This window comes from Erinaceus europaeus, chromosome 4 (assembly GCF_950295315.1).
Source record: "Erinaceus europaeus chromosome 4, mEriEur2.1, whole genome shotgun sequence".
In the NCBI taxonomy this organism is placed as follows: domain Eukaryota; kingdom Metazoa; phylum Chordata; class Mammalia; order Eulipotyphla; family Erinaceidae; genus Erinaceus; species Erinaceus europaeus.
Window position 1 is genome coordinate 50,066,294 of NC_080165.1, and position 26,867 is coordinate 50,093,160.

Here is a 26,867-nt window from a genome sequence, read left to right on the forward strand (position 1 = left end):
GGTCACTTCCACCCAGAAGCCCTTTGTGGGCCCCTACAGGACCTTGCCCTCAATGTGGATCAACAATAGTAAGGACTGCCTCATTCTCTGAAGGGAGGTTGGGTCAGCATACTCTACCACTCAAAGAAGATGGGTCTGGCAATGAGTGTAGCTTAGAATGTTCCTAGCTACAATCACAGAATATGAACTCACACCTACAGGGATGCAGAGGTTACACAGGCTCCTGTGCTGAATATGGGCCCAGATCAAATTGGTGGGGTTTACAGTTAAGAATATTTATATACTTTTCCTGTATTTGATAGCTACTTTCTTCCCTGGTCCAGATTTCTGGTCCTATTTCCAACTCTGACACCACCTCCCCAGATGATACCTTTGGTCCACCTGCATGCTCATGCAAAAATTAGTAAAGTCAGGGACCCCTTGGAATATACCTAAAATAGACCTAAAAACATTTTCCAAAATGGAGACCCCAAATCTCATCTACTATATTCTTGACTTTAGGTTCCAGATTATTTAACATTTTATTCTGCTTTATATCATAATGCTTTTTCAGCCACCAAGTTGCAGATACTACCATAACGCCAACCTGACTTCCCTGGGCAGATGACTGTACCAATGTATCCTGGGACCCCACCTCTCCAGAGCCCTACCCCATTATGGAAAGAGAGAGACAGGCTGGGAGTATAGATCAACTTGCCAACGTCCATGTTCAGCAGAGAAGCAGTTACAGAAGCCAGACCACCTTCTGCACCCCATAATGATCCTGGGTCCATGCTCCCAGAGGGACAAAGAATAGGAAAGCTTTCAAGGGAGGGGGTGGTGGAAATTGTGTAGGTGGGGTGAGGGGTGAGGGGTTAGAGTGTTATGTGGAAAGATGAGAAATGTTACACATGTACCAACTACTATATTTTACTGTCGACTGTAAACCATTAATCCAACCAATAAAGAAAAAATTGATTTCTTTTAAATAGAGACAGCGAGAGTGAAAGAGACCATAGAACCAAATATCATTGAATATGGTGGGCTCTGGGTTCTAATCTGGGTCGTGCACATGGCAACACAGCACACTACACAGGTGAGCTCTTTCACCAGCCCTCATGAGGTCCTGAGTTCAATCTCTGACACCTCATATACTGGAGTGCCCCACATACTCTGGTTCTGCCGAGGTGCTTCCACAGTGCTGGCAGCAATATGTGAGAATCTCATTGTCCAAATACTAGTCAAACTTGGATATTTTAACACTTGTTAATTGTTGTCAATTTGATGGATGAGAAATGGAATCTCATTCTAATTTAACTTTCATTGCTCTGGTTTTTAGTGGAATAGATTATTGTTCATTTAGATTGACTTTTCCATGAGTTACTTCTTTATTGCATTTACCTATTTTGTTGGAATGTTTATGTTTTACTTAGTTACTTGTAGGATTTCTTTGTATGTTCAGGATACCATAGGTTGTAAATAACTTTTGGACGTTTGTCATTATCTTTTACCCTTGGTTATAGGGTCTTTTATGACATATCTGTGTATGGTTACATATATTTGAGTTGGGTTTTTTTTCTAAATCTGTTGATATCACTTCACATTATTGTCTACAAACTAAGCTTCTGTCTGGCATGAAGAAGAATCCAGTTTTATTTTTTCAGGGAAGTGAGGCCAAGGATGGGTGATGAGATATTGTATCAGTTATCTATAACAAATTATTCCCCAAATGTGGCAGTTTAGAACCACAGAAATGTTTTACCTCAGAATTTGTAAGAGATTGGGAATCCAAGAGCAACGCGCTGTGCTGGGTTTGTTGTGATTCAGGGTATTTCCTGAGATTGCAATCAGATAGGGGTTTAGGGTTTAGATGGGGAGCAAACCATCTGAAAAGTAGGCTTCCAAGATGATTGATTACATGACTGTTTGCAATATAATTCAATTCCTTCCCCACTGAAACCTCTCTACAAGGTTTCCTGAAAGTCACTTGTACATGGTAGTGAGCTTCTCTCAGAGTGAGTGATCTATTCAAGAGATAGTACTAGCAAGTAGGAAGCTTCCTTTTATGATACAGTTTCTGAAGTCACACACTGTCACTTCGACTTTATTCTCTTCATTAGAAGTAAACCCACTTCTGTTCACTAAGTCCAGTCTTCATGGGAATCACTCTCTGCACTTTAAAAGGAGTTTCAAAGAATTTGTAGAATTGAAATCCACCATAAATAGCAAAGTCATTTGTCTTTGTACTTATTTTTATAAATATCCTTTTTCTTATTGATTTATAATGAGACTTCCAACATTAATAAGATTTCCACATAAGCAGATGTCTATTTGGAATCTCTGTTCTGATCTATATTTATCTAGCCCTACAACAAGACCATATTAGAACTTTATAAATGCTGATGTGTGTTTAGTCTCTGGTGGTAAGTTGCCAATGAATGACTCACCTATATATAAAGAATATATATATAAAATAGCCCCAAACTCTTAAATATAGTTTTTCTTATGACTTACTTTAATCTTAAAATGAGATTGAGTAATACTATATTGGTTCCTGGCCCTCACCTTCTGCATTTTAAGTAGTCTATCTACCCTGTTTGACAAGGTCAACAGAAAGAGGTCCAGGACTCCTAGAAAGAGAGAAAGCAGGTCATCTTAGCAAGTCAGCTGAGTTCCAGCTTGAACTGGACCTCCAGCTGAATGTAGCCACCTATGTACAACCTGCTTGGACAGCAGCGCTGCCCAGACAGCAGAGTCCTAATGGTGGCTTACGCCTTGATGCTCAGGGGAGGTTTGTTACACATCAGTGGACAACCAAAATAACTTTTTTTCTTTTCTTCTATCTATTATCTTCTTTTTCAAAGTTATCTTGTATTGAACTTAATAGATTCATTTGACCATTTGTATGTCTCGTATATGAAAAAGCGCCTTTGCCCATTTTTGTACTGTGTGTGCTTAACCCGGTGTGCCACTGCCCAACCCTCTTTGCCCATTTTAAATCAGACTGTTTTTGTTTTTGTGTTATTGAGTGTTTATGTCCTTTACATGTTTTGGATATTAGTCCCTTATCCGTTGGGGGATATATGATTTGCCAATATTTTCCCCCATTCAGTAGGTTACTTCCTCATCTTGTTGATGGTTTTCCATAATGTGTAGTTTATTAATTTTTTTTCTCCTGGGGTTATTGTTGAGACTTAGTGCTTGCATGACTCTACCATTACTCCTGGAGCTCATATGTTTTCTTTTTTGATAGAGGCTGAGAGGCAGAGAGATAGAGAGGGAGAGATATACACACAGACAAGGAGCACTCCTGCAGCATTGTTCCACCTACGTGCTGGCCGTCTGATGTGAGCTTTTTAGTTTCATGTAGTTCCACTTGTTCGCTTTTGCTTTTGGAGCAGGCAGGAACTTTCCTCCCTGTCCCCACTTTACTTTATTCTAAGTTTCTCAGCTTGGACTCTTGTGGACAAGATTTTCCTCTTTAAGTATTATCAATAAGCTCTTCCGTAGAGAGAACTTCATTTGCTTTTTCTTTTCTTTCTTTGGCTATGATTTTTCACATGAATGCCCTTCCACCTCTCCAAAACACTCCTCTAGTCAAGGCACACATAAGTTTTCTAACCCATGGGGCAGAGGATCCATTGTGTACCACTAAGTTAGAAATGTGATTGGAAAGTGGTCCCTTTTCCCTCAGGGTCTGTAGGCAGGTCAACATTAGATTCACGAAGCCTTCTCCAGCTTACTCCAGTGTATTGTTAAACACTAATTTTCTGTGTGCTGTGTTGCAGTAAAGGCAGAGATGCTCTACAAAGGGTTCTGAAGATGAAGATAAACATGCTTTCATTTGTAAGTAACAGTCTCAAGGCTCATGTTTTCCTGGCTCAATTTCTCTGCCACTAGTTTCAAGCCCTCTGCAAAGTATTGTTTAAAAGTTTCAGGTATGAAGCTGGGTATGGGTTTACTCTGTTGATTGCACACCTGCTCCTTGGTGTGAGGAACTGGATGAAAGTGCCTGGTCCCCACCTGCGTGAGGAAAAGCTACAGGTGCCTCTCTCTCTTTGCCTCTTTATCTCTCTGCCTCACTTTGTATAAAAAGAAGGACATCGGGAGCAGTGGAATATTAGTGTAGACACAGGGCCTCAGTGATAACCCTGATGGCATTAAAATAAAATAAAAGTGTCAGGTATTATAATAATAATAATATAATAAAAATAATAGAAAGAGGGAAGGCTGATGCTTGATCTAGCTTTAGATCTGCTCTAGGGAGATCATCATTTGTTTGGATAAGTTAGTGTCCATGATATGCTGGATGCTAAGAGTTTTTTATTATAGTATTATTATATTATTTATTATGTTATTTTTATATTATGTTTATTACATTACTATTGCCTCAATAAAATAGTTTATTTGTTTAAAATAAAAAAACAACAATAAGGGCAACAAAGGGGAATAAATAAATAAATATTAAAAATAAATAAATAAATAGTGAGGGTGGTCTGGGAGGTGGTGCAGTGGGTAAAGCATTGAACTCTCAAGCATGAGGGCTCCAGTTCAATCTCTGGCAGCACAAGTAGCAGAGTGAAGTCTGATTGTTTCTCTCTCTCCCCCTATCTCTGTCATTAATAAGTAATATTAAAAAAGAATTATTAGAAAATAAAAAATAAATAGTTGGGTATATTACAGGATTAATTGCACACGTAAAATGGGTAAAATGACAAATTTCATGTAGTGTTGATTTTACTACAGCTGTCGTTTTCGACGGGTTAGGTTGTTTTCACCGGGATAGCTTCACAGGCAGGTAACAGACGACCAGGGACTCATAGTTGAGCTGTAGGCAGTATCTCTTTATTCATGCAGGACGCAGCACAATCTAAGATGAGCTAAGCTAAACTCAAGGTAAAGTACTCTAAAACTCACAATGCTGTCTTTATATATACTTCCCAAGTAGGGTGGAAACAGGATGTGACATAGAGAGGGTGGAGAGAAAAGTGACTGGTGAAAATCAGAGTGTGACAAAGAAGGGGCAGAGCAGGAGAGAATCCTATCACTGAACCACAATGCCCTGGAGGGAGGGTGGAACTTGTTAACAGTGATTATGTAAATAGAATAGTGTTAAGCAGGGGGGATTTAAACCAAATGAAACAGAAGGGGTCTCATGCATACCAACATACAGCCATAGGCAAAAATAAAAAGTTGCAACTGTATTATATATGCAATGTTTTGATCTTTTAAAAAAGTTTTTAATAGACTAGGACAGAGAGAAATTGAGAGGGAGGGGGAAGTAGAGAGGGAGAGAAAAAGAGAGATACCTGTAGGCCTGCTTTACCACTCATGAAATGTTCTCCCTACAGGTGGAGAGCTGGGACTCAAACCCATGTCATTGTGCATAGTAATATGTGCACTTAACCAGGTGCACCACCATCTGGCCCCTTGTTTTGGTCTTTTAGATATAACATTATAGTATAAGCATGTTAACATGCCATTATATATTAGAAGCATTTTAATGCTTATGTGGCTTTTCTACTCATTCAGCAAGGACTTATTGTGCTATAGTTAATTAATTAGTTAATTAGTTAGTTAATGAATTTTACCAGAACACTGTTCAACTCTGGAAGTGATGTCTGGGATTGAGTCTGGGATTTTGGAGCCTCAGGCATAAAAGTCTTGCATAATAATTATGTTATCCTTCCCCCCCCACCCCATCTCCTCTTACTGTGTTATGACTTAGGTATAACTACACTGTTAGTTTGTAGAGATACAGCAAAAAATAAAATCAGCAATACTCCTAGTTTTGAGGAGATTATACCCCAACCATGGAAACAGATAATGGTAAAGAAAGCAAAACTAAGATTGTGTTTGCCTGGAAAAGACAACTCTCCTTAGAGTGCTGGCAGAAATGTAACTTGTGAGTTAAAATCACATGGCTGAGAACAAGTCAGCAGTCAAATAAAAGGCTGAAGAACAGCATTCCAGCACAACATATGTCTTCAGGCAGGAGAGAACCAGATGAGACCGCAGAATCAAGAGGCATCAAGAGGCGAGTATGACTGGCACAGTGGGACTGACAGTTCAAGAGTGAGTAGCATCAGACAAATTAGGGGAAAGGACAGGGCAGAGAGCCTCCTGGGACACTTTGAGGGATTTAGCTTGTATTTCAAGTAGAGGAAAGCAGGTGAGGGCCTTATACATGTCAGTGACTCAGTCAATGCTTTTAAAAATGTTTTCTGCTTATTTGTGAATGGGAGGATGCACAAGGGTGAGGGTCGGTCCTGTTAGGAATCCAGGGAGTGAGGCTGGAGCTCAGGGCTACGACTGGACTGACTGCAAAGAATCCAGGGAGACAGAGAACTATGGGCAATACCTTCCCTGCTCCCCCTCTCCCCCCACCCTTAGCAGGAACATTGGCACAAGCTCAATACTGCTTTCCTGGCCTGGCTGGCAACCCTGGTCACCCTTCCTCAGGGAGTCAGTTGACTTTAGTTAGAAGGTGAGGGTATAGGAGAAAAACAGGTATGTTTCTTTTCTCTAGAGGCCAGCTGCTTTGTTGCAGTGTCCAGGGCAATACTTAAGTTCAAGGACAGTAAACTTTGTGGTTACATACTGTGATTTTGGTCAGATGCTTGTCTTTATGCCTGACCTCAGACAAGTCACTTAAATTTTCTTCATAGCAGTTTCTTTATTTGCAATAATGGGGATAATTGTAATGATCTGAAAAGGCTATAGGCTATAAATGCACACAAAGTGCTTGGCTCAATATCTCATACTGCAAGCACTCAATACATGGTAACTATTATTAACACAAAATTCCCCAAAGAGTTGAAAGTAAATGATGAGCTGAAATTTCTAAAAACTTTATAAATGAAAGTAAATTCAAGAATACACTCTAGCACTATGTTTTTTAATCTTTTTTATTTATAAAAATGAAACATTGACAAAACCATAGGATAAGAGATGTACAACTCCACATAATTCCTACCACCAGATCTCTATATCCCATCCCCTCCCCTGATAGGTTTCCCATTCTCTATCCCTCTGGGAGTATGGACCCAAGGACATTGTGGGTTGCAGAAGGTAGAAGGTCAGGCTTCTGTAATTGCTTCCCTGCTGAACATGGGCGTTGACTCGTCGATCCATACTCCCAGCCTGCCTCTCTCTTTCCCTAGTAGGGTGGGGCTCTGGGGGAGCTCCAGGACACATTGGTGGGGTTGTCTGTCCAGGGAAGTCTGGTTGGCATCATGGTAGCATCTGAAACCTGGTGGCTGAAAAGAGAGTTAATATACAAAGCCAGCACTATGTTTATTAGAGATTATTAGGAGAACTGTTCTGGAAGAGTGCACAGTCAAAACTATTCAGGTTTTTCAATTTGGAAAAGTTTTATTTCCTTTATAAAATTTCATTATTGACTTAATAGTAGTTTACAAGATTGCAAAATTACCAGCGTATAGTTCCACGACACACTCACCACCAAAATTCTGTCCCATCATTCATCCCGAACACACACACACAGACACACACACACACACACACACACACACACACACACACACCCATAAGCACCATAGTTCTCACAGTCTTAGAGACAGTTTTCAGTTTGGTTACTTTTTCTTTTTGAAAATTCATATGTTTTAATTCTCTGTATTACATTTTATTTCTATAAAGAGCTAAAATACCTCACCCCCAAAATATTAATATGAATATGGATACTGGATATGTATACATGGGTAAGATTAACAAAAGCTTGTTTCTGCTTTGTGTCAAAAGAACTGTAAGTGAACCAACTAAAGAAATTTTCTTATGATTTTTCATGAAAATATTTCTAAAATTGTGAAAGCACTAAAAATGATTTACAGTTGTTATGTAAAAAGAAAAATTTAAGGTAGATTTCATTCTTTGAAATTTCTGCTATATGTATAATTGACTTTTTTTTTTCTTTGTGTTTAACTTTTGGGAATTTAAAGGGCACATGAGCTTTAACTTGATTTTTTCGTCTTAATGATATGGGTATAGGTTTTATATGTTGGTAAAAATGATCAAAAACTGTTCAGATCACAGGTTTATGAATCAAAACCAGTTATTTATCTTTTTCTCAGTTGGCTCCTTCTCCCTGGCTTCCTCTCCCCTCCTCCTTCTCCTCTTCTTTCTTTCTTTTCTTATTGTCACCAGGTTTATCACTGCGACTTGGTGGCTGCACTAAGCCTTTATTATTCTACCGCCCGTGGCCCTTTCTTTTTTTTTTTTTTCTCTTTTCTGATAGAGTCACAGGGAAATGGAGAGGAAGAGAGAAAGAGAGACACCTGCAGCACTGCTTCACTGCTTGTGAAGTGTCCTCCTACCAGTGGAGACCAGGTGCTTGAATCTGGGTCCTCACACATGGTAACTTGTGTAATCAGTCTATGGGATACATCACTACTAAATGCCTGTTTAACATTTTAATAGCGTATTTAAATCACTAGGCTATTATTTCAAATAGTTTTATCCAAGTAGGAAAATTCTAGAATGATTGGAATATTTTATTTGAACAAAAGTGCATTTTAGGTTAAAAACTTACATTTTTAGATTTTAAAAGTGAAGTTTAATTATTTCATCTATATCTAGACCCTTATATAATATATTGACCCTTATGTAATATATTGAGTTTATGAGGACAAGATGCATCTTAAGTGACCCCTATTGTTTATTTTTAAATATTTTACTTATTTTGTATTGGATCAAAACAGAGAACTGAAGAGGGAGATTCGTAAGTTTGAGTTGCTATCTGGCTCTAGTTTTCTCTTCTGTAAAATGGGGTGTTTGCTTTACACATTTCTAGTAAGAATCAAATGTGATCATCTTCTTTTGGCATTATGTAGATGGACCGTTTACTTTTCACTTGGAGCTAAGGGTAGAGTTTGCTTCAGAAAACAAACAAGCAAAATGTAGTGGGGCTAGATATTGTTATGGCTATATAACTATTTCAAATATCAAGAAATGATGGTGATAACAGCCTACTATACTAATTGTTTATGACAGACCTACTAAAATAATTTGCTTAACTTTAACAGGACACAAACAGAACTCCCTCTTGTGGACTCGATACTGCTGTCCTTATACAATTGTCTTTCATATCAAGAAATATGATGGGAGTCAGGCGGTAGTACAGTGGGTTAAGTGCATGTGGTGCAAAGCACAAGGACCCACGTAAGGGTCCCAGTTTGAGCCCTCGGCTCCCCACCTGCAGGGGAGTGAAGCAGGTCTGCAGGTGTCTTTCTCTCCCCCTCTCTGTCTTCCTGTCCTCTCTCCATTTCTCTCTGTTCTATCCAACAATGATGACATCAATAACAAGAACAATAATAACTACAACAATAAAATGACAAGGGCAACAAAGGGGGAAAAATAAATAAATAAATATTAAAAGAGAAATATATGATATGGTTACAGAACTATTCTCCATATTTATCACTTATATCATGCTTATGTATGAGACACTATTATAAAGATTAATAGAGTCCAAGTTGGATCTGTAGCTTATATCACTATTACCCCCTTTTACAAATGGAACTAAACAGAAGAAGTACTTTGCTTAAAGTTCCAAGGTAGTAAATGGCAGAGACAGAGCCGGAAGTCAACTCCAGCTGTTCTGGCTCTGCATCTAACCCCAATGCCAAGTTTCACATTCCTTGCTCAGTGTGAGTAGGCCATCTCTGACATAGGACCCTGCTTCCAGTGCACCCAGAAGATACTTGTATCCAACATTATTGCCTGCACTCTTGGTTTCTGCTCCAGTTCCTAAAAAACTTCAATCAGATCAAATCTGTCAGTCCTGATGGCAACTTGCCATTTTATCTCAGACTTTTCCAGGCATTTGGCAGCCACCTGGGATACTCAGAATCCTGGGTGCTTTTCTTCTAATGCCCTGAAGTCAGTCTCCTCCTTGCAGAGCCACACATGAGGTAGCAGCGGTTGCTGCTGCTGCTCTTCCTCCTCTTTCTTTATCTTCTCCTCCTCTTCCTCCTTCTCTCTTCCTTTCTCTCTCCGTTTTTTCTCTTTCTCTTTCTTTCTTTCTTTCTTTCTCTTTTTTTCTTTTGCACTTTCCAAGCGTCCTCTTCATTGTCAGTTGCTTTAAAAGATTGCAAATATCACGGTTTCCATTCAAGCGTTGAATCAGACCTTGTGCCTCATTGTACTGAGCATTGAACTCAGGACACCAGTAGGGCAGAAGTCTTGACCAATTGGAGTGTCTGAAGTAGGGGCCAGCTAGGTTCACACCTTTCAGTTTCGGATACACCATGATCTGCCCACCCACACCTCCCTCCAAGTGGGTGCAAAGCAAAGATCAGTCCAACAAAAATTAATTTAATATATGTTTGTTGAGCACCGTATACATGCCAGAGTTTAACTGTGACACGTGTTGAGGATGTGACATCAAACTATATATATATAATCGGAGCTTCCTAAGGGGTTGGGAACAGAGGCAGGAAGCAAGGGAGTGGAGGCTGCAGAAAGCAATGGCCAGTGCGACCTCTCTATATGGAAACCAAGCTCGTAGACATACTTGCTGAACCTGGGTTTCTCCTGGAACCCCCCAGCTTGCTGCAGACGCTGAGCACAATGCGCATGAATCAGCGCTGGTCTCTCTGGGATTTGCAGGGTTTGCTAAAGCAGGACTGTCTCAGAGAAAGGCGGCTGGACGGTGCGTGAGCTGAGGGAGGGTGGCGCCCGAGGCGTGCAGACTCACATGGAGATAGAACGGCTTCACTGCTCACACTCTGGAGTTTTGATTCCATCCGCAGGTCTGCTGCTTACCTGTTGAGTAGCCTCCGGGACTCATATACATGGCCGATTAAAAGGGTTCTCAAAGAACCTTAAGGCTGTTGCGAGGATTAAAAAGGGGGTGCTGACAACCCCCCCCCCCCCGGTTTCCCGGCACGTCGGGGACGCTCCAGCAATTTCCCGTGGCTCACATCTCGCTGGCTCTCCAGGCTTCCCTGGGGCTGCGACGGCACCAGCTCGCTTCCATTGGACCCACAGCTAGTCTATTAGGGCACGCCTGGCCGTGGCAGATTTATTTGCTTGACTGGGGCGGGGTTTGGAAAGAAGCGAGGAGGCCTGGGGGTGGTTGAGGGCAAAGAAAAGAAGCAGGAGGGCTGGAAGAGAGCGAGGCGGGGCCGGGGAGGAGCCGGGCCGGGTTCCCGGGTCCCAGAGACGCTCGCACCAGGAGCTCACTGCAGCGGAGGCGGAGGCCGCATACGGCGGCCAATGGCGCGCGGCGCTGCAGCGGAGGCGGTGCAGGAACCCCAGTCCACTGACAGCCAAACTCCCCAACTCCGCCCTTGTCCCCGCGGGATCCCGGAGCCCGAGCCGGCCTAGAACCCGGGCGGCCAAAGCCGCGCAGCGAGCGAACATGGCAGCAGAATGAGAAGCGTAGAGTCGGGTCCTGGCTGCCACCACGCTGCAGCTCGAGATCCGCGCCCGGCGCCCCCAGCGCCGCCGCATGCTTAGCTGGCCTCCTGGTGGCCGCTGGGTTATTTCATTCCGAGCGGAGGGCGGGGGAAACGCGGGACCCAGCAGCAGCAGCAGCAGAGCCGGTCCTAGGTCTGACTGGGTGTAGAGGCGTCTGTTGTCTACTCGCCTGCTGCGGGAACCACTCGGGAGAGGACCGATCCCTGGCTGCGGCGCCGCGGACGCTGGGATGAGCCGGCCATGGAGCGGCCTCAACTGGGCGCGCGCAGCCGGCTGTCGCTGTCGCGGGGGAGCCGTCTGAGCCGAAGCTCCTCTGGGCTTCAGGGCCTGGGGCAGCCTGGGGGGGTCTCCGCCTCAGCATCCAGGAAGGGCAAGAGTCCCGCGTGGCGGACACTGCAGCACTCATCGGATTGAGGTCCTCCCGGGAGAGCCTGCTCGGGCTGCAGCTCAGTGCGCTCACGGCACCCGGGCACCTTTCCTGGTGCACGGCTGCTGGCGCACGGCGGCGAGCCGAGTGCAGGACTGGATAGAGGGGTGTGTGCGGGCGGTCTGGACTGGAGATCCAAGCTGAAGCTGAACCCGGCGGACCTGAGCAGCCATGCTTCCCGGGGTGGGCGTGTTCGGCACCAGCCTCACGGCTCGTGTCATCATCCCGCTGCTGAAAGACGAGGGTTTCTCCGTGAAGGCTCTGTGGGGCCGCACGCCAGAGGAAGCGGAGGAGCTGGCCAAGGAGATGAGCGTCCCCTTCTATACCAGCCGTATTGACGAGGTGCTGCTTCATCAAGACGTAGACTTGGTGTGCATCAACCTGCCACCGCCCCTCACCAGACAGATCGCAGTCAAAACCCTGGGTGAGCGACCCCCCCCCCCCCCCCGTCTCTCCTCCAGCACGTTGCCCTTTCCTTCCCCGCTGGCTTTCTCCTCTCCCCATCTCCAGCCCAGAAGCTTACATAGCATTTACCCTGACCTGGGGACCTTTGAGTGCACATCTCTCTTGGACTTCCCTCTTCCTCATCCCTGACCTCCCCACAGGTCTGTGCTTTTACCACCTGGTAGCACTTCGGCATATGTGTGTGTCGCGGTGGCTGGAGGACGGGCGTGTTCTGGTGGTGGGAACCGGCTGGATCAAATTCTGGGGACTGGTAGATGCACTGCTCTGAGGAAGAGATAAACTAAGTCATATGCTGTGTGTGTGTAGAGCCTAAGTGTGTGCGTGCGTGCGCGCCTGTGAGAGGCGAGTGCGCGCAGAGACGCCTGAATAAAGGGCTCCCACGTGTCTCAGCTTTTCCTCAGGGCGATAGACTGTCTCCCTGATATTTAGATGCTGTGGCACCCTGGGAGGATAGTTTGTTTCTTTATCCTGTGAGGTAGTTTAGTGTGAAAATAGAGCTGTGACTACCAACTGGAATTCTTTCGTCTTCATAGAAAGCCGGGATGGCGGGAGTGGATGGGGGTTAGGGGTGGGATCCTTTGGAACGTCTTTGGGGGGGGGGGGTCACAGATTAGTATGGAATGGTTTGATGAAGCCAAAGGGATTTAACTTTTGAGTGAGCGAGGCAGCTCTACGATGTCTTTTGCATAGATTCAGCGGAATAGATTTAAATTGTTAGCGGTTGAGAACAGTAATTCTGGAAGCTGGGATGCTTTGTGTGGGAAAACGCCCAACTGCGCGTTTCACTTGGACGCCTTCTTAATTCTCTTTGAAAATAGTTTTCCAGGCATGGTGTGAACTAGAACCCCATACCTTACAGCTCTGCCAACCCCCCACCCCACACACACACACATACGATCACCTCACCCAGGCCGGCTGAACAATCTCAGAGCAGAGTATCATCCTCTGTGCCATATCAAGAGGAAAACAAATGCATGTTTTGCCCATCAGTAGGTTTTACACGTTCTCAAAACAATCCCAGGAAAATCAGTTACTCCATGCTTTCTCCCAAGTACCAAGCCTGAAAGTTGATGTTGCTATTGGGTAGCAGAGACAAAGCTTACAGCATGTAAGGCTTCTTAGGGATGAATTAGAAGGGAAAATTGAGGGGAAACAGGGAGAGCACCCAGAAACCATTGGCAATCTATGTGATTTTGGAAAGAATGCTTTGTTTTGAAAAACAGATGTGGAGTCAGGGTAGTTGAAAGGTGTGCATATTTGGGTTCTATATCTAACATGGAACTTTTTTTTAATCGTTGTTGTGGTTATTATTATTGTTGTTATTGAAGTCTTTGTTGCCAGGTAGAACTGAGAGAAATGGAGAGAGGTGGGGAAGACAGAGAGGGGGAGAGAAAGATAGACACCTGCAGACCTGCTTCACCGCTTGTGAAGCGACCCCCCTGCAGGTGGGGAGTCAGGGGCTCTAACTGGGAGCCTTGAGCTTTGAGCAATGTGCGCTTTACCCGCTGCGCTACTGCCCGACCCCCCCATCCAACATAGAACTCTTTCTGCTGAGAATAACACTTTTTATCTGGCTTTGCTCTTGATATAGATGGGATATCTGACAGAATTCTTAAAAAGGCTGCCCAGGTATGTCAGGTTTCACATAAATTTTATTATATAAGTTTCGGGTCTTTAGTGCATGATTTTTCTGGCATTGAATCAAATGTCATTAGAGTTATGGCTAATATATCTTATCTGTTTGATCTAATATAGATGTTAGTTAGCTAACCCCTGAGTGTCTAATGGATATATTGATATATTAGGTAGAGTATAACTATCCTATAACATGAATCTGTTATGGTAATAGATTGTATATTGTCTTCAGAGTTGGTGTAGAATAGGTCTCCATTCAACTAGAGGGCTTGTGATAGGCCACATTAAAGATCTTGTTGTAACATTGCTCCCACCTCTATAGCGCCTTAAGCCACAGCTCAGCAATTGTAGTGCTCTAAGAGAGTGACAATTTGAGGATCAAGGAAGTATGGATTCTCTGATCATCTGTTATTTTAGAAATACACATGCCTGGGGACTCCAACTTTGAGAGAAATGGCACAAACTGTACATTTAAGAATACTTCCCTTTCTCATTTTTCAAGACATCTCTCTTCCTACTCCTCCTCCTTTTCAATTAAATAGGAACAGAGAAGTAAAGAGAATGAGAGAGACTACAGCTTTAAACTTCATTCCAAGCTGGGGGTTGGAGGGGGGGTGGGGAGCATGCTTGAGCCTGGGTCTTATGCATGGCAAAGCCCATAATATTTAAGCATACTATGTGTAATTTTTCTTTCCTTGACAAGACTATCATGGCTTGTCTTGAAGAATGATCTCTTTAGAACCAAGTGTAAGAGGTATAAGAAATAGGTTGATTATCATGACTGGACTAGAGTTTTATTCATATTTTTTGTGGTAGGCCTTGGACTCTTTTCACTCCTGATGTCATAGGTAGCTTAAGGTACTTTGTGTGTATAGAAAATGCAGAAGTATTTTATTTAGATGTAGGTGAATTATGTTCCTCTTCCAGACTTCATCTTCACTGGAAAATCCCCAGACGTGGCTTTCCAAACTGTGCCTGTGGAGGGATGGGCTTGGTTTGCATCACTGTCACGGTTAGAGGTTCCACCATACACAATACAGGAAGTAAAAAAACCCCAAACAGTTTTTTGGCTGGTCTGGCCGTTGGAGGTTTATAGAGACTAGTGTTTACCTACAGTTGAAGCAAGTCAATCTTAACCCATCCTGAAGAATTATTTTTCTTATAGCAAAGGCCCAGATTTTGAGATACTTTCCCAAAAGTGGTGATACATCTGTGACCTTAAATTATAACCATAACTGGTCACAGGCCTGTCAAAATGAAGGGCAGGCACAGGGACAAAAGAGATCTAAAATTTAGAATTAACCTAATCACCTGCATTCTCCTTTAATTAAAAAATTATTCCTTGAAATCCCTATCTTGGTGGATTAGTACATCTCTGTTGTAGGATTTCTTGTTAAGTATCTATCATGTACCAGACAATGTGTTAGGTGCTGTATATAAAACTTTTCATTTCTGAACTCAGCCCTCTAAGTAGGAGATCTGTCCAATTTCACACATGGAACAACTAAAATCAGAGTCCAAGGGTGGGTTATAAACCACCTGAATTGCTGAAAGTTAGTTTGCTTAAGACACATAGCTAGAGGTTTGAACCCCACTACTCAACCTCCCTCAGAGTCTTTTCTTCTTCTTCCATCCCTTAAACTTGCATCTTGGCCTGTTTCTTCTTTTAGATAATGACAGCACTGATGAGATTGTTGAAGTTATCCTTTGTTGCTGCTTCCTCCACCCTAGAAATCAGTTCCTACCTCTGGGTGATACCATCTTGACCCTTTTATATCTGTTTTCTCTTAGGTATCATGGCTCTCCCCCATAGAAGGAACTGGGTGCTCATGTAGTTCAGAATAGCTTTTACCTGCCACCCATACTGTTGCCATACCATCCTTGACCATGTCACATCTCTCCTTTCATCACTTTTGGGAAGAATCCCAAGTTGATAAGCAAGAAATACTCCCCTGATGAGCTAATCCAATGTCATGTCCTACTGGGCCTTCTGGAATCCCTCTTAGGTTCCAAACTACTTGGGCTTCCTTGAATGTCCATGCAGGGGGTAAGAGACGCCCTTGCCCTGTATTTGTGGCCGATACAAACTCATTCATCATGATTCAGCAGAAGTATTAACTGCTATTGAAAATCTTCCTCTTCCCTAGTTCCACCCCCTAATCCTATCACACACAAATACACTTTTGTCATCTCAGCACAGCATATCCCATCTTCTCTTGCACCTTTTAAAATATGGTGCTAGAGATTGAATCCAGGACCTTACACATGCAAGGCATATGCTCTACTACTGTACTACAGCTCCAACCCTTGCAATTATTTCAATGCATTTGTTTAAAATTTAGTTTTATTTAGTTAAATCAAATAGATCACATATTTGCATTGCCACAAGTACCAAATATTATGAAAGTACACAGTAAGGAGATATATGTTCCCTAGTTCTTGTCCTTCAATAAGAGGCAATCATGCTTACCAGTTTTCATATCTCTTTTTGAAGATATTTTGAGATATGTACTGGTAAATATATGTGTGAGAACTCTAAACTAGTTCTACACAACTGCAAATTGCTATATAGTTTGCTTTTTAAGTAAAACTATTATCTTAAAAAAATTTGTCTGTCTGTTCATTTACATATACACAGACAGAATGTGAAAAGATCCTTGATCTCTTTTTTTGTTTTGTTGTTGGTGCATAGTATTTTCAGTGTATGTATTCAAAACCCTACTTAACCAATTTCCTTTTGTACAACATTTGGGTTACTTCTAATCTTATGATTATACAAACATGTCATAAAAGCACGTGGCATTTTGTATACACAACAATTTGCTTGTAGGATAAGTACATAAACTGCTTGTCAAGATGCACGTCTGTTTTACTTAGCAAAGATGTTGTCACATGAAATTATACTGTATTTTGACAATTATCTTATGTGTCTCTATCTGCAAACCCTTTGACTTTCACATGCCTAAAGATCACAGTGCTAGCTTACTTTTGTATCTAGAGCAACCTGGGGCACATGGCCCTGAACACTCTTCAATCACCCTATCTTCTTCTAGCGTTTGCCCTTCTTCCGTAGCCAGTCAGCAGCGTCAGGTTGAGCCTGATGTAGAGTTTCGAGACCTCCTTTGAATCTGGAGAGGTGGCAGTCGTTGACTATGTGGGTTATAGTCTGTCTGTAGCTGCAGGGGCAGTTCGGGTTGTCTCTGGCTCCCCAGCGATGGAACATAGCGGCACACCGGCCATGGCCTGTTCGATAGCGATTGAGGAGGGCCCAATCATAACGTGCTAGGTCAAAGCCGGGTTGACTCTTTCCCTATAAGATCAGTCAGAACATATCTCTACAGTAATTATAGAAGCCAGACCTTCAACCTTCTGAACCCCATAAAGAATTTTGCTCCAGTGGTCTGGGAGGTAGCACAGTGGATAGGGCATTGGACTCTCAAGCATGAGGTCCTGAGTTTGATACCCAGCAGTACATGTACCATAGTGATGTCTGGTTCTTTCTCTCTCTCTCTTTTTTTAATATTTATTTTTCCCTCTTGTTGCCCTTGTTGTTTTATTGTTGTAGTTATTGATGCTGTTGTTGTTGGATAGGACATAGAGAAAGGAAAGAAGAGGGGAAGACAGAGGGGGGGAGAGAAAGATAGACATCTGCAGACCTGCTTCACCGCTTGTGAAGCGACTTCCCTGCAGGTGGGGAGCCGGGGGCTCGAACCGGGATCCTTACACCAGTCCTTGTGCTTTGCGCCACCCGCGCTTAACCCATGGCGCTACCCCCTGACTCCCTCTTTCTCTCTTTCCTCTGATCTTTCTCATTAATAAAGAAATAATTTTTTAAAAAGAATTTTGCTCCATACTCCCAGAGAGGGATAAATAATAGGGAAGCTTCTTCTTCTTCTTCTCCTTCTCCTTCTCCTTCTCCTTCTCCTTCTCCTTCTCCTTCTCCTTCTCCTTCTCCTTCTTCTTCTTCTTCTTCTTCTTCTTCTTCTTCTTCTTCTTCTTCTTCTTCTTCTTCTTCTTCTTCTTCTTCTTCCTCCTCTTCCTCCTCCTCCTCCTCCTCCTCTTCTTCTTCTTCTAATTTCTTTATTGGGAATTAATGTTTTACATTCCATAGTAAAAACAATAGTTTGTACATGCATAACATTTCCCAGTTTTCCATATAACAATACAACCCTCACTAGGACCTCTGTCATCCTTTTTGAACCTGTATTCTCCCTTTTCCCACCCACCCCAGAGTCTTTTACTTTGGTGCAATGCACCAACTCCAGTTCAGGTTCTACTTGTGTTTGCTCTTCTGATCTTGTTTTTCAGATTCTGCCTGTGAGTGAGATCATCCCATATTCTCCTTCTGTTCCTGACTTATTTCACTTTACATGATTTTTTTTCAAGCTTCATCCAAGATCAGCTGAAAACAGTGAAGTCACCATTTTTGATAGCTGAGTAGTATTCCATTGTGTATATATACCACAACTTGCTCAGCCACTCATCTGTTGTTGGACATCTAGGTTGCTTTCAGGTTTTGGCTATTACAAATTGTGCTGCTAAGAACATATATGTACACAGATCTTTTTGGATGGGTGTGTTGGGTTCCTTAGGATATATCCCCAGGAGAGAAATTGCAGGATCATCAGGTGGGTCCATTTCTAGCCTTCTGAGAGTTCTCCAGACTGTTCTCCACAGAGGTTGGACCAATTAACATTCCCACCAGCAGTGCAGGAGGGTCCCTTTGACCCTACAACCTCTCCAGCATTTGCTGCTGTTACCTTTTCTGATGTATGACATTCTTACAGGAGTGAAGTGGTATCTCACTGTTGTTTTTATTTGCATTTCTCTGACAATCAGAGACTTGGAGCATTTTTTCATGTGTTTTTTGGCCTTTTGGATCTCTTCTGTGGTGAATATTCTGTCCATGTCCTCTCCCCATTTTTAGATGGGGTTATTTGTTTTCTTGTTGTGTTTGGTAAGCTCTTTATATATTTTGGTTATTAAACTCTGGTCTGATGTATGGTATGTATGTATCTTCTCCCATACTGTGAGGGGTCTCTTTGTTTAGGTATTGGTTTCTTTTGCTGTGCAGAGGCTTTTTAATTTGATGTAGTCCCATAGGTTTATGCTTGCCTTAGTCTTCTTTGTAATTGGATTCATTTCATTGAAGATGTCTTTAAAATTTATGCAGAAAAGGGTTCTGCCAGTATTTTTCTCTTAAGTATCTGATAGTTTGTGGTCTAACATCCAAGTCTTTGATTCACTTGGAATTTACTTTTGTATTTGGTGAAATATAGTGGTTCAGTTTCATTCTTCTGAATGTTTCAACTCATTTTTTTCCAACACCATTTGTTGAAGACCAATACTACGCAGTTTTGATGACAATGGCCCTATAATACAATCTGAGATCTGGGAGTGTGATGCCTCCAGTTCTGTTCTTTCTTCTCAAGATTGTTTTGACAATTCTAGGTCTTTTCTGGTTCCAGATAAACATTTATAGCAATTTTTCAATGTGGTTGGGGATAGCATTAAATCTGTATGTGGCTCTGGGTGGGTAGCTTCTAATGGAGGGAATGGGACATAGAACTCTAGTGGTGGGAACTGTGTAGAACTGTACCCCTTTTATCTTATAATTTTGTTAACTATTATTAAGTCACTAATAAAAAATAAAGAAATAAACTAAAGCACAGTAAAAAAACATATATCTAATTTGTCTTCATATCTATCTATTTTTTTTTCATAGCCATCTATTGATACATGGACTATTCAACAAATTATCTATCAGCATCTTGAAGTCTAGTCTTAGTTCTCTATTCCACAGCAGAAGTGACATCTGTGTGAATGACAGTGTCACTGCTGGCTTAAGACACTGTGAGTCCTTTGGTCTTGGAAAACATTCAAGATCCCTGACTTTGACTTGTTTTGCCTGAAATAACCCTTCCTCTCATATTTTCAATGGTCACATGTGCTTTGGGGGACATGATTTTGTAGATATTTGGACCTCTTCTGTTCTGAAATCATGCTAACCCTTGTCTAGAAGTGTCTCCTCTAACTTTTTTGAATGGTTGGTTTGGTCTCACCTTTAAGTTTTGGCTCAAATATATTATAGTAGGACAAAGGCTATTCAGCACCTACCTTCCCAATCAAAGTCTTTACCACACTTCTCAGTCACATACCTATTGTTTTTATTGTCTTCTTGGTGGCACTGTCACAATTTGTTTTTCAACAAATGTAATTTAATTAATTAATTTATTTTTGTTCTCTTTTAGCTATTTATCTCTCCAGCTAATAGAATACAAGTTATCTGAGATAGGGCCCAAGTCTGCTCTGTTTTCCTCGGTAGGCTTATCTCCCCTAGACAGTGCCAGGCACTGAATCACTGAGGAGGTACATATAAATATTTGTTGAATGACGAATGAATGTGTTTTCACTGAATGAACAAATGTCTGGGAAAAGTAGACAGATATAAACAGGATGTGTCAATCAATACATAACATTTTTTCTTTGCATGCAGTATCTCAGTGCAACTTTAATGTGCTCTCACATGACCAGGGATCTTATCAAAATGCAGATTTTGGTGTAGGACCCAAGTTTCAGAATTTTTATTCAGTCTCCAAGTGATGTGATTGCTGTCATAGTCAGATACAGAGGTGTTATGGCCCTCTGCTTTTGGGTGAAGAATCTCCACTCTGTGAGCCTGGAAGGGGAAGTGTGTTAAAATCCTATTGCCTTTGTATGTAATATGAGGGCATCTGTTGTCATGGTTCCTGTGCTGGTTTTTTGAGAACGCACTAACCCTTGCCTAGGAGGGTCTCCTCTGACTTTTTTGATTGGCTGGTTTGCTCTCATGTTTAAGTTTTGGCTCAACTGTTATATTAGGACAAAGGCCATTCAGCACCTATCTTTCTGGTCAAAAGTCTTTTGCCACACTTTTTAGTCTTTAACCTTGTTCTAGTTGTTGGAAAAGACTGTACGTGGATTATCCTCCAAAGGCTTTTTGGGGATGGCAAATGAGCTGATAGGGATTTCCTGAGCTTTGATCTTAATGTACATGACTTTGTGTCAACTTGATTGACAACATTAGGCAAGGATCTGGAACATATTCCCTTTCTTGTCCTACTTCACAGTGTCAGAAATTGCTTAATACTAAGGAAGTCTTCTGGACAGGGTGAGAGGTGGTTAGGAAACAGAGTTGAGAAAGGGCCCCTCTGGCCCTGGTTGTCTCACTAGCTGAGATCAGTTGCAGATAACAAAACAGTTCATTTGAACTTGATCGTAACCATTCTGAAATCTTCCAAACTCAGTATTTCTGATTCTTCCTTTAATGTTTCTTCTTGATTTTTTCCTCTGTGAAAACAGTGGGGAAAAATTAAGAGAGGGTGACGTTTGTCTCTAAATTTCTGCCTCTGAGAACTGAGTGGAATGATTTTGTCCTGTTTGGTTTAGCATTAAGGAAGCCCTGGGGCATTATGTAAATGAAAGAAATGATTCTATTTACTGTTAGAAAAAGTCAAGCATCACTTGTCACCTTTCATCTAACTGAAATTAGGCAGAGTTGAGTAATTATTTTGTCAGTGAAAGCTGGCTTTGATAATGCCCAAACCTGCTAAAGTCTAAGCTGGAGCTGGAAAAAGCCAAAAGAAGTTGGACATCTTGATACCCGAAACTAGGGAAGTACCCCCCACCCATCCACCTAAAAAGAGGAGCTAAATAGCATGCATTTAGGTTCTACCAAGCAAAAACTAGAGGAAATTAGTTCTATAGTTTGATTCCAGGAAATCATGCTCTGGCAAAGAACATCTCTATATAAGATGTTGTGATCCACAAAACTAGCCAATGAAAAATGATATGAAAAATTGGCAGGCAACATTTTTTTGTCTGTGGCATTATGAGAAGTAAGCACTTTTCTCAGTCTCAGTTTTGTCAGGGATAAAATGGAATTAAAGATACTACCATGTAAAGCTGCGATGATAATTAAAATGACAGGTGACGTAAGACCTAGCTCTTTAGTTTGTTGCATATATTAAATAAAGGTTTGTTTACTTTACCCCAATGTGATCATTTCTTTGGCCTATGCCAAATGATGCTTTTGAAGGTTTCTTTTGTATTTTCTGAAAAATGTTTCTATCCTCCTACTTTCAGAAAATATAGATGAATGTCTTTAGATGGAAGATGCATAAGTGAAGTTTTATTTTTATTGTACTTTAATAATTTGCTAAAAGCTTAACAGTTAGTCTGTATTTCAGAATAAGTTTCACAGTTTTTCATCGTTGATTTCCCATGTTCCTTTGGGGAGGCTAATGGTCTACAGTACAGTTGTTGGCACATGGATCCATTTTCTCATCTCGCCATGATAGGTGTCTGAAAAATACTCTCACTCCCAGTTTAAGTTCTTTTCCATCATCATATACCAGGGCCTCAAAGCCCCATCCTCCAACCCCTCTCCCTGTCCTTCCTCAGAGTCCTTTGCTTTGGTACGACACACCAAACCAGTCCAAGCTTTACTTTGTGTTTCCCTTTTCTGCTTTTGATTTGTCATGTTTTTAATGGAACTGTACTTTCTCAGTTGAAAGTATCACTACTGATTATTGACCAAGTTAGAGATGCCCTGTTTGCTAAGAGTCCAGTATTGTTTTACAGAGACATGATCAAGAAAGTAGTGATAGTGTTACTAGGAACTCACCAGACTCCTCTGAAGAGTTATTACCATTGAGACAATAAGATAAGGTTGTGCCATGCAAATCTGGGACCTAGAATGTAGTTGGATCTCTTATAGAACTCTTGAGGCCAGAGTGGTGGGTCAGGGGTAGAATATAGCATTTGTGGATACCTGTGAACCATGAACTCCCAGAGCTTTACCACTTGGTGGTTTGTTCCTTTCTGTGTGTCATCTTTATCATTCATTCCTAAACAGAGCAGTCACCTTTGCCTCAGGGACCCATGAGGTAGGTGTTCACATGCAGCACCCAAATTCAAATACTGCAGGTTTGATTGATTGATAGTCTCATCTTTGTTGCCACTCCTTGATGCTTTGTGCCTGATGCTTTTCTAGGCTTAGGTTTTTGTGGGGAGGCTTCATGGAATATATCACCAAAAAGGCTGCAACAATCGATCGATCTATAGGAGGATGTTAGGTGGTAGAGGTGTTTAGGGCAGTGTTTTTCAGCTGGGCCACACTCCAAAAATAATGACTATAAAAACACTACTCTGGGGGCCAGGTGGTGGTGCACCTGGTTGAGTGCACATGTTACAGTGCACAAGGACCCAGGTTTGAGTCCACGGTCCCCATCTGCAGGAGGAAAACTTCACAAGTGGTGAAGCAGTGCTGCAGGTGTCTCTCTGTCTCTTTTTCTCTATATCCCACCCTTCCTTCTCAATTTCTGGCTGTCGCTATCCAATAAATAAAGATAATAAAAATTAAAAAAAAACACTAATCTGGTTGAAGATATTGAAAATATATTTTCAGTAATGAAGGCTCTATGCCCAATTTTTGTAACACATCCAAGGCATTTCACTGCTTTTATAAACAGTAACACAGCGGGAAGGACACTATATCTAATGATCAAATGATATTAACTTTGTTTTATGATACATAGTGAGAAAAAGGTAACCATGACTGACCCACTGATATTTGATGGTTCTTTGTTAGTTTGAAAACCTTTCACCCTGCATTGCATGTGCTAGCAGAGGACTGTGATGAGGCATAGCTCCTTTGCGCTCAAATGTTATCTTATGTCTTTGAGCCCAGGAAAAGATAGGAGTTCCTAAAGGAAGAATAATTTCTGCCTTCAAATTATAAATGGCAATATCAACTCTTCCTTGGGTCTCCAGCTTACTAACCATCCCAACAAATTTTGCACTTAACTAGTTCCCATAATTGTGTAAACCCAATTTAAAAAAATAAAATAATCCTGTGTGTGTGTGTGCATACATGCATCTAGATAATACCTTTGATAGCTTCTGTAGAGATATCTATCTAGTTGTCTAACAAGTAATATATACATATGCCAGGCTAGCTTTGCGGGCGGGAGAGAGAGACAACCAGGGACTCATGGCTGAGCTGGGAAGCAGTATCTCTTTATTCATGTGGACCGCAGTGCAATCTAAACTATCTCGACTCACAATCCTGTCCTTATATATATACTCGCCAAGTAGGGTGGAGACAGGATGTGACATAGAGAGGGTGGAGCAAAAAAGACTGGTGGAAATCAGGGTGTTCTAGGAGAGAGGGCGGAGCAAAAAGACATCATGAACCAGTGGGGATTAAACCAATGCCTTGCAGGCAGGGCGGTGCTTAGTTAACAGTGGTTATGTAAATAGAATACAGTGTTAAGCAGGGGAGATTAAACCAATGAAACAGAAGGGGTTTTAGAAGCAGAATTAGAAGCATACCAACGTACATACACAAACTGCTTCTTCTGTTTAAGTACCCTGACAACTACAAATTTGGCTAGATCAAGTTTACCTGGTCAGACAAGCTGGTTGATGAGACATCTGATGTGTCATATAGGTGTGGGTCTAGAAAGTCTTGGTGGAGAAGCTGCTCCAGTGAGTTTAACTGGCAGGCGTGGGCCTCTAGAGCACACAACATTCTCTGAGCATGATCCTCAAAGCAGCACTACCTTGAATTAGGTGAAAGTTCTTCTGGTTCAAACATAATCCAAAGAGGATCACAGCCTTTGCTGCTTAGAGACACATTGACCATTCTCATTTCCTTAGTGATATAAGATGGTAAACACTTTAAAAATATTTATTTATTATTTATTCCCTTTTGTTGCCCTTGTTGTAGTTATGATTGATGTTGTTGTTGTTGGATAGGACAGAGAGAAATGGAGAGAGGAGGGGAAGACAAAGAGGGGGAGAGAAGGAGAGACACCTGCAGACCTGCTTCACCACCTATGAAGCGACTCCCCTGCAGGTGGGGAGCTGGGGGCTTGAACCGGGATCCTTATGCCGGTCCTTGTGCTCTGTGCCACCTGCGCTTAACCTGCTGCACTACCGCCCGACTCCCTAGTAAACACTTTTAATATAATTGTTAACCTGTCATATATCTTCTTCAGTGAAATGTTCGTTCAAATCTCCTGCCCATTTCTAAACTCATCTTCTTCTTACTGAGTTGGAAGCATTGACTTCATGATCTTGTTATATTATATATCATTATATGTATTATACTGTGTGTATACTATATTTCAGTTAAGCTTTTAGACCATTTGGGAAAGAGTTAGGATCTTTTGGTTTTCAGATATTTCCCTTTAGTGTTTATTTTGGCACTAGATATAGCTGAATTAACCCAAGTAAAATTTACTTTGCCAAATATTCACTGACATGGTTTGTTGCTTAGAAGAGTAAAGACAATCATATGAGCACATGGCTTCCTAATGACCAGTGCCTCCAGCTTTGTCCTGGGTTCTGTTTATGAGATAACTATTCTTTGAAGGGAATTTCTAATTTAGAGATTATCTGTGGTGCTCCAGGATCTTTTGGTCATTTAATTTACTCAGCAGATGGACTATTGCTCTTTTTCCCCCATTTATTTATTTGTTTAATAGTGCCTTAAAATGCCTCTAGCTCTGATAGTTGTGTGAAAAAATACCCCAGATTGTGAGATATGATTTTGTCCTTGACAAAAAGAAAGCATTCATATGTAAACATACAATAATGCAGTTACATATGTAATTCAATACAGAATAAATTATTATACTGCAATGCCTGGAAGTGTTTCTGTAAAGCAATGGGTAGCCCCAAAAGACTATTATTGGATTAAGAGTCAGCCACCTGGGTAGCCATCAATAAAGAGGGGGTTGAGGAGAGAAAACACTAAACACTAAGGCACTAAAACAAAGGGGAAAATAAATTAAACGTAGGGACAGCGCTTTTTCTTATAAAAAGCGCGAAGCGCAAGGACCGACATAAGGATCCTGGTTCCAGCCCCCGGCTCCCCACCTGCAGGGGAGTCACTACACAGGTGGTGAAGCAGGTATGCAGGTGTCTATCCTTCTCTCCCCCTCTCTGTCTTCCCCTCCTCTTTCCATTTCTCTCTGACCTATCCAACAACAACAACATCAATAATAACTACAACAATAAAACAACAAGGACAACAAAAGGGAATAAATAAATAAAATATAAAAAGTGCTTTGTGTAAGACTTGGAGAATGGCTCAGTTTATTGGAGATCAACTTTAATGCCCCAGAGATTACATGTTCAATCCCCAGCACTACCTTAAACTGTCTCTGCCCCACCCCCCTTAATCTCTCTCATAATAAAATAAATAATTAAATCTTAAAAAAGGAAGGAAAGAAGGAAGGAAGGCAACAAAGATGCTACCTGTGTAAGGGCCTCATAGCAAAGTAAGACCTGGAAGGGGCTTCCTCTAGTGGGGTATACTTCTAGTTTACTGAGGATCTTTTGTTTTGCTAAGTGTCGGAACTTGAATTTGTGGTTAGAGATAAAATGTGCAGGGGGAAGTGCTGTGAGGAAAGGCCGCAATCATCTAGTGCTTTATCTGTCAGGCAGGGAGGGTCCCTCAGGAGGTAACCCTGCAGATGATGCTGCTGCTTAAAAGTTGAGAAAAGAGAAACTCCAGGGAGTGGGAATGTTCTGTGAAGACCTTTCAGCAGAGGTGGACCTTGTACTGGACCAAGGAGCTGATATTTTGATAACTGAAAAGGAAGATGTAGAAGTCTGATATGAAATCCTCTTCAAGGGACTATGCTATTTTGTAGCAATACTTTGAGGAGTGTTTTTTTTTTTTTTCTTTTCCTTCCTTCTTTTTCTGCTATCAGGGTTATCTGTGGTGATCTGTTTGGGCACAATGAATCCACCTGTCCTGGAAGCTTTTTTTTTTCTTTCTTTCCCATTTTTTTTGATAGGACAGAAAAATTGAGAGGAGGAGGGAGATAGAGAAGGAGAGAAAGACACCTGCAGACCTGCTTAATCATTT

The 26,867-nt window shown here is 41.7% G+C and overlaps 1 protein-coding gene across 1 annotated transcript in view; it reads left to right on the top strand.

Moving 5' to 3' along the window:
• Nucleotides 1-11,298: 11,298 nt before the first annotated feature.
• The window catches only part of GFOD1 (Gfo/Idh/MocA-like oxidoreductase domain containing 1), a 127,196-nt gene continuing 111,627 nt past the window's right edge, over nt 11,299-26,867 (top strand). Inside the window, exon 1 of the mRNA XM_007539261.3 lies at nt 11,299-12,269. Coding sequence (XP_007539323.1) covers nt 12,017-12,269 — 253 coding nt within the window. The 5' untranslated portion in view covers nt 11,299-12,016. The remainder of the gene's footprint in view (nt 12,270-26,867) is intronic.